The sequence below is a fragment of the Pristis pectinata genome, chromosome 10, assembly GCF_009764475.1.
Source record: "Pristis pectinata isolate sPriPec2 chromosome 10, sPriPec2.1.pri, whole genome shotgun sequence".
NCBI lineage: Eukaryota > Metazoa > Chordata > Chondrichthyes > Rhinopristiformes > Pristidae > Pristis > Pristis pectinata.
Genome location: NC_067414.1, coordinates 10562651 through 10571631, shown reverse-complemented (window position 1 = coordinate 10571631; position 8981 = coordinate 10562651). Strand labels below are relative to the sequence as shown.

At 35.7% G+C, this 8981-nt stretch overlaps 1 protein-coding gene across 1 annotated transcript in view; it reads right to left on the bottom strand.

The window, feature by feature from the left end:
- LOC127575160 (ERO1-like protein beta) overlaps positions 1-8981 on the bottom strand; it is a 30603-nt gene that overhangs the window by 1474 nt on the left and 20148 nt on the right. Inside the window, exons 2-7 of the mRNA XM_052024852.1 lie at positions 7876-7995; positions 6940-7023; positions 5768-5809; positions 5376-5446; positions 3481-3554; positions 153-273 (exon numbers count right to left, since the gene is read on the bottom strand). Of these exons, the coding sequence (XP_051880812.1) occupies positions 153-273; positions 3481-3554; positions 5376-5446; positions 5768-5809; positions 6940-7023; positions 7876-7995 (512 nt within the window). The remainder of the gene's footprint in view (positions 1-152; positions 274-3480; positions 3555-5375; positions 5447-5767; positions 5810-6939; positions 7024-7875; positions 7996-8981) is intronic.

Genomic DNA, 8981 nt, shown 5'->3' with positions numbered 1-8981 from the left:
CAATAGTGAAGAGGGGACAAATATAAAAAAGATGACAAGTACCCAAAATACTTGCATGTATTTTCTCAGCTGGAATTCAAACCCTACATCTACTAAGAGGAAACTGATAATAGCTATAAAAGTATACTAAAACAGAAATTAAAAGTAAGTACTTGAAACAGTTCTCTTCATAGATGCTATTCCACACCCTCCAAGCTGACCAACCCCTGTATCCAGTGTAGCGCTCAGGATTAAGGAGGAGATCCACATATTCTGCATCAGGTGATAGCTCATCTATAAGAGAGATTAATTAGTCTCAGGAAATTTTTTGAAACAAAAAAAGCAGCAATCAATTGAAAAATATTTTGATAGATCAGGGCATTTCCTTTATCAGAACTGAAGACAACATACTGAATCTGAAATAAGAGAGAGGAAAATCCAACACAAGCTACAACTGTAGAAAAGTGGGTATTATGTTTAATGAAGCAAAAAGGTTAAGAAAGGACAGCTAAAAACAAAAAGGGCAAAATGAGGAATGTGAAAACTTCATGGGAAAAACAGGAGTGGAGATAAGAAAGGGGAAAGAAAGCTGCATAATATTGTCCACACAAGTTTACTTAAGCAAACAGCCAGTCTGACATAACTGAAAGGAAAAAGACCAATAGGTCGTCACAAGCTAAGACCACCTGCTTGCCATATTCAAAGGCTTCAAACCAAAATATCCAAAGCCTCTACTACCCCAACTCTTCAACAGACCAGTGACATGACTAGCATTCCTGCCTTTAAAGGAAATGGAGTAGTAGAGCCAAGGTCCAAAGTTTACACAATTTATACTCTGACTACAATGTGTTCAGGAAAAGGGTGAAAAATTGATGCTGTATTCAAGTAAGGCCAAAGGCAGGAGATTAGAGTGGAAATAGAGTGGAAATGGGATGGAGAGTTAAAACAGTGAGTCACAGGAAGGTTGGCGTTAAACAACCACAACAGTAATTAATGTGGTCATCTAATTTCTGCTTGCTTGTTCCCAAATTAGAGCAGCAAAGGTAGTACATTACATCACTTCAAACTACACTATAATCAACTGATTGTCTAAAAGAACATTAAACATCAAAATGTCATCTTTCTCTCTTTATATACCTGGAGACTGTTATGAATTTCAATTACTTATAATTTCACTCCATGTTATGAAGGTTAAACAAGGTTATTATAGAGACCAGCCATGATCATGTTGAATGGCAGGACAGATTGTTGCTCTTTTCTTGTGTTATGTTTTAACCAATATTAACCAGAGGTGGCACTGTAGTGTAGCGGTTAGTGTAACGCTATTACAGCGACGGCGACCTGGGTTCAATTCCCGCCGCTGTCTGTAAGGAGTTTGTACGTTTCCTCCGGGTGCTCTGGTTTCCTCCCACATTCCAAAGATGTACGGGTTAGAAGTTGTGGGCATGCTATTTTGGCGTCAAAAGCGTGGTGACACTTGCAGACTGCCTCCAGAACACTCTACGCAAAAGATGCATTTCACTATGCGTTTTGATGTACATGTGACTAATAAAGATATCTTATCACCAACACAAATATAAACTAGATTACAAATATAAACTAGATTACAAATATAAACTAGTTTACAAATCTAGTTCACATTGGCATGGACTGATGTGCAGGCCTCATTACTCGAGGAAGTGGGAATGGAATTTTAATACTGTAATTATGAAACATCCCCAATTCAGACTTGATGATGGACAGAAAGTAATTTACTAGGCAGCTGAAAATGGCTGGGCTCACCCAAAGGAACTCCTTAGTATGTGGGATGTGGGTGACGAATAGTTTCTTTGATGGAAGGGACCTCATGAAGCTGAAATTGGTCATCCATTTGGTAATTTTGGTCGGCAAAAATCTATTCATCCAGAGTTATAACTAACAACCGACCTAGAACTACTTGCCATGTATAATAGAGATTCCCAAACTTTACCAACCCTTCTGTATAGATCATTTTCTGAAAGGCCTGGCTCTAATTTTGAAACAATGCATCATAGCTCTAGACTTTCCAGTCAGCACAAAGAGTTTCTCTTTATCTAGCCTCAGTCTGTTCAAAACTTCATCTAAAGCCTATGTGCAGTAGCTTTAATTTTTTTTAAAGTTTCAATATACACAATTAACAGTAGTTACATGCATTTTAAAGAAATGTACCTTTAAAATCTGTTTCAACTATGTCCAAAATGTGTCTGACCCCCAGAGGCACCTGGAAAAAGTGAAAAAGCCTTCTGACAACATAAGCCATCAAAAGGCCATCAGGATGGTCTGTGGGTAAGGTTTTGGTTCTCTCCTGGGCCACCGTGTATCATGGGAGAGGAGTGCCATCGAAGTCGGCAGCACTTTAGGAGCTGCTTGGCTGAAAGATTTAGCATGGCCACAGGGCTAGAGCAGGTGATGATCATGAGCCAGTAACAGCAAGTGTGAATTTTTTCCATTTGCAACTGCTTTGATAGTGAAACCTGCAAATTTCCCGTCTGCTACAGTGTGATTCATACTTGCATCTCTAAATCAATAATGCAGGCTTCTGAGTGCTTGTTCAGCAACTTGACCACCATGGTACCATCCCTAAAAGCATCATCACCTTTGGAGTCAAAATACACTTTTTTTAAAACCAATACTGAACCACTTAAACTTCTGAAAACAATCCATTTTTTAAGCCTCCGACACAGCATCCTTTCTATGGGTCCAATAACAGAGTGAACAGGTTCTACACAAAGATAGCACAACCAATAAATGCAACAAACTTCTTTGCTTTTCTATCACACCATTCCACACAAAATTAACCACGACCTAATTTACTTGTATATAAAACACACACATCTTTCTGTGTACACTTCCAATTTCTTTGACTTCTGATCTATTGTAAAAGTCACAAGATTTTAAAAGGGAATGTGATGGCCTTTTTTCAAATGGGTAGGAATAACAATGAGTTTGAGACAAGTGTCTTAACATGTATATTGTCTTTGGATTAATATCAGTATTTACTCATAGTTATTCAATTAACTCCATCTGTAATGGCTAACTAACTCTCTCATGTCTGTTCCTGCTGATGCAAGCAACAAAAAGCTAAATTTGAAAAAGAAAACATGGTATTTAATAGAAACTGTTTAAAGTAATTTTAAAAATTACAACCAGTCAAAAATCACATTTAACATAATCATCAATCTCTTGTAGTACTGCTGCTGAGGATCCTAGATGAATCTTCAAGTAAAATGGACATTGGCGAGAATGTTCACTAACAACATGCAGTCCAGTCCCCAGTCAGTTTAAAATCATACATTTACTTAAATTATATATTTACATTTGTAATGAAAACTGTTATCTTGTGGATAATGGTTATAATTGACGAGTTTTTGCTATTACTATTTACAATGTTTTTTGTTAAAATTCACTCCTTCCTTAAATATTTTTAAGTATCCTGGAATTCCTAGGCATGAACACTACAGCAGACGTTCAGAAAATCCTCACCATCAAGTTCACAGAAATGGTCTTGTGCATCATCATATCTTGCCCAATCAATGAAAGCCTCTTTTGTTTGGTTACTAAGAACAAAAAGAGAACAATCTGAGAGAACTACAAACACACTGACCAAATACACTATGTAAAACAAATGTACAAATTACATTGGCCAGCAATTTGATGAATACAAGTTTATAAAGTACATAAAGAACAATGGGAAAATAAACTTTAGAACCTCATTCCACAGAACCACCAAATGGCCAAAATGGACAACTATCCAATAAAAGCCAATAGTACACTTGATTGGGAAATATTCACATAAGGCATCTAAAAGTTGAAGAAAGTTTTTACTGAAGTATTGTTTGTGGACAGCAAGTGCATATCTTATGCAAGATTTTTAAAACATTAATGTAAGACAGCACAAGGGATAGCAACACAGAAGTTCCTATTCAGACATTAATAAATCTGATTGAATAAAGACTCACTTTACAAGTTACAGAAATATACTATAAACTACACAGAATAGGAATGATTAATTACCAACATACATTCATAAAATTAAGCAGGGGAAGAAAGTATGAGAGGAAAAAGAGCACCTCCCATGAGTGTGGTTGTACAGAAAGAAATAACAGCACTTTTAGATCTCTTTCTAAAAGAGAAATCAGTATTGGTGCATTCTGCTGATGCATTTCCTGAAAAACACTCACTTTCCTCGTGTGCATGATCTAACATGCTTTGCCAATACCAAAAGTCATAATGGCAGTGTTATGTTCCCCCAGCCTGCTTGCCTAATGAAGTATTGCTGACATTGCCTGAAGAAATCTTTCCCTCAACTCCATCATCCATGACTAAAAATTTAAAGTCAAATAGACTTTGTTAATATACAGATATGCAATTTTAAAAGATTTAGATGTAACGTCAATGTGTGCTAAAGCCAGCTTTGACACCCCCAAGACAAAAAAAAATTGGAACGTTGTTTATTTTGAATTTGGAATATTGTCAGAAAACCTTCACTGTTCTTCCAAATCTCAGTAGAAAGTTGGGATTATTCATTCGTAAAATGAGCAAAAAGCATCTCGCTTCTCATCGATTGCAAAAAATAAATGCTTTATTAGCAAGCTGCTTTAAGAGACTAAACCAAACTGATATTTTTGAGTATAAAAGTCCTACCTTCGAAGTGCACAAAAAATAATCAAGGAAAATCCCATGTTTTACAACGTGAAGGGAAAGTGAATAATAAATGGATGAGCAAATTGAATTAGAAACCAAACCAGTATATGAGTATGAAAGGGCAACACGTGCAAAGTTCTGAATGACTACTTTGCACTTCTCTTTTAAAGGAATATTCAATCTCAGTACCTTAAACTGATATATGCACTGACACCAAGAAAGAAGACAGAGAAATACAGGCAGTCCCCAGGTTACATAAGGGTTCTGTTCCTGAGTACTGCCCATTAGCGATTTGCTTCACAATTTAGAAATGTCATTTTCATTAGCTACCCATATCATATCGTTCTACATACACTTGCTATAATTCTTTCATTTCATTGAATATTAACCATAACACTACCTATAATTAAACTAATGGAATATATACTCTATCTAGTCATTAATGAATTCCATGAAACATATTATTATTAGCTTGAAATACACTTTAAAAATGCATAGGAGATAAATGTAGTGAGCCCCTGTATCGCAAATGATAGGTGAGGACATAATAAGGGATTTAGCACCTCACAAATGGAAATTTGCCAGCTCCTGTAGAAATGATTCAAGTGAGAGGAGTGAAAAAAAAAGGGAGTGCGGTTGGTGAAAACCAGGAATTGGAATCAATATTAAATCTCAACCACCAAATAATATTACCAAAACTACTACAATGGCCAAATCACTAAATCTTTAATCACCTCAATGTGCTGTTGACAGCTCCCAGCTTATTTGCTTCTTCACAGTCTTGCAATTCTTCTGCGTTCACTTCCTTATAATGTTAACAAAAAAATTAGCAAATCAACTATGCATCTAGGAGGATTTATAAACCAGCTATATCTAGTAAATATAATTATATATGAACAGATTTATGTATCAACTTCAGAGAACAGGCATGTTCTGGATTTTATGAATTAGGAAATACAAAACATATTGCTAGATCAAGAAAATACTGATTTTCTGTGGTATTTTCCAACCTTAGCAGAAAGCTATCAGGCAATATTACTTTAAATACTCTATTCTTTAGCTGAATGTTCCATCCCTAGCTTTCCGTCAGTAATCAGACAAAAAGTTAATTCAGATATAAACTTACTTTATTGTAATTAGCTGCTTTAATTCCAATTGGAATCTCACTCTAAAAATAAATAAAACAAGGTGTTAAAATGACTACACAAATTGAAATAATATTTCAGAAGTTTCCTCCATATTAAGTGTGCAACATATTCATCCATCCATTTGAAATCATTTCAACTGAGTTTTGGAGTAATCACACCACAAAGTAGATCAACAATATGAACAAAATTACCAGAATGATTGGCAAGAAAACAAAATATAGAACTTTTTGATAATCAGTATGAAAGGTTTCAAACTTGTTGGATAGCAGATGATGTTATCTTATTTGTTTACTAGATTTCAGAGTGAGGCATTACATTCATATTTATTTCTTAGATGCTCATTGATTACCATAGTCATCTCTTCTCCAGTTTACCTGCTCACCATAGGCTTCCAGGAGTTTCCTCAGATCCCTGTACCATTCTCAGCTACTGTTGTGCCTCAAGTCAGGCCACAATTTATATTTCAGCACTTAATTTCATCAGTATACTATCTTACCATAACTGCTTTCTCAATTATTTTTGCTTCCAAATAATAGAAAGTGATGGGATTTCTGAGGGTTGAGTAAGACACTATCACGCAACATTTCACGTTTTGAGCAGCATTGAAATAGAGTATGTATCACTTAAGATTTGTGGTGGAAGCTTCTGCGTATGTAAATCCTGTGCAAAAAATACATTGACCTTCCTTATCCATAAAAATAACTCTGAAAGTTTACACGGGGAAAAGAAAATCAAGTTCTTTCTGTTCAGCAAAAAAAACTTCATGCCAGCAATGTCAGCCATGTGCAATGATTTTGTTTCAATAATGCTGCATGTAACTTTTCAAAACCTGCATACACATTACTGACCTATCTCACTTCTTTGTGATATTGGTGAGAATGGCACAATGACAACCTTCTAAGTTGTATATACTTTAATAAGTTAATAAGATATGGAACACCCATGTAATTCTTATGGTTTTCAATTTAATTGTGCTTTAGAGAGACTTAAAGTTGATATACCTCGAGTGAAGGTTTATGATAATTAAAATTACTGATTTTGCCAAACACTAAAACGGAGAACAAATACCCTACCTCTCAAACTGAACCATGAATTAAACAAAACATCTAAGCCCTACTCATCAAATAACATCTGTAGATATAAACTTTACCTCAGAACAAGGCTCTACGTGACAGTCTTTAATTGAACAGTGTCCATCGTTTAACCAGAAGGGACAGGGCCGCTTCAAATTTACCTGTTAAGAGAAATCACTTATTGTAATTGATCAGCCTGCATCTAAACAATTTTCAAATACGTGTAATAGGCAATGTAGACAAAACAGAGGCAAGGGGAAAAAATGGGGCAAGTGTGATTAGCCAGTTGAAAGTGCTGGCATGGACATGATGGTTCTGATGGGCATTTCCTTCTGTGCTGCATCATTTTACCTCCCAAGAGCATCTTGGAAATAAATTTTAGATTAAAATGAAACAAGTTCTTCATGCTATTACTTATTAGTATATTTTTAAGACAGCAAACTTCAGGTTCTTTCACAATATGTTGTTATTAAATAGTTTGCATTAAGCTGAGCTGTAGCAAATGAATTTCAATACAGAAAGATGAAAAGGAAATGCACAGAAATAAATGAAAATGTACACTAATTTAGGACAGAAATTTTTATTCAGGATTTGGTCACAAACCTGGAAAAGTTACTGTATTCTTAAATACCAGCCACTTCAAGCATATTTATCAGATCAGTCTTAATTTAAGACAGCAGCCAACCATCAATGCCAGTGCCCAATCTGAAAACGTGCTGATTCCAGAGAACCATTCCCAACACTAGTTATTCATAAAAATAACTATTGGGATCAAGGTATACACACATTTTGCAGCTATAGATTGAACATTACACAGAGTATACCTAAGGCCAGTGAAAAGGAATCCACGTAGACATGATGAACCAGCAGTCAGCTTTACTTTGAATAGCAACATATTTCTGTCACAGCTACCCTAGAACTTAGTTCCTCTTTAACCACAGAATTAATAAAAAACAACATGCATTTCCATGCATCTTATGAAAAATATACTTGAAAATTTTTAAGTGTCTTACTTTGTAATATCTGAAGTAGTCTCTTTCTTGCAATTTCTGTAATTTAGGAAAGATCTTGTAACTGTTGAAGTCATCAATACTTTCTATGTCGCAGAAGCAATCATCCAAGACACCTGTCAACTACAAGAGATAAAATTTCTTACATTTATCTTAAATTTTTAATAATGTGATTGTAAACATACAAGTCCATCACCATTCAAACAAAAATAAATCATTTCAGGTGCAGACAATGCAACGACATGGAGAAGGAAAAATAGAAAGCAATTAAATAATCTACTCGGTTTACTTCACAACTTAATATCACATAAATGCGGTCTGCCAGCATTTTACATACTCTCTTTTAAAAAGATGGCATTTAAACCCACGTTAACCTACCCGTATGTCTTTGGAATGTGGGAGAAAACTGGAGCACATGGAGGAAACCCATGCAGACACAGGGAGAACATATAAACTCCTTACAGACAGCAACGAGAATTGAACCCCGATCGCTGGCATCGTAATAGCGTCACGTTAACCACTATGCAACCGCGCCGCCGATTCATATTCAGATTTAAATTGGAATTTAAAACTAATTTCAATAAGGGCAATCACAATTGCCACCAAAACCCACGTTTTAATACTCTATGCCACTAATACCCTTCAGGGAAGGAAATCTACCTTTAACTGGTCTGGCCTGTGTGTGATTCCAGGCAAATTAATGCAGTTGACTCTTAACTACCTCTATAGTTCAGGAGCAAATAGGGATGGATGATATTGCTGGCATTACCAGCAACATTCATAATCCATGAATGTATTAAAATATATGCCCAAGGCCCTTTGAATTGGAGTAAGGCCATGGATCAAGTTGGCACTGTATAATGAGTTGATACAGGGAATCCACAAAAGGCAAGTACTGATACATCGTGCAAGTTGATCATCATCAGCAAATTCTGGGCCATCACAATGATAAAAGACAAACAAAAATCCAAGAGGCAACAAAATGACTTGCAAAGAAAAGATATTGTCAGGAAAGAAAAATTCACAAGTTACTTTGCATAGCAGCCACATGGAAAGTTGGTTGTAGATGTATGGGAAGTTAGAAACAGGAGGGGTGAGTTTCTGAAGTG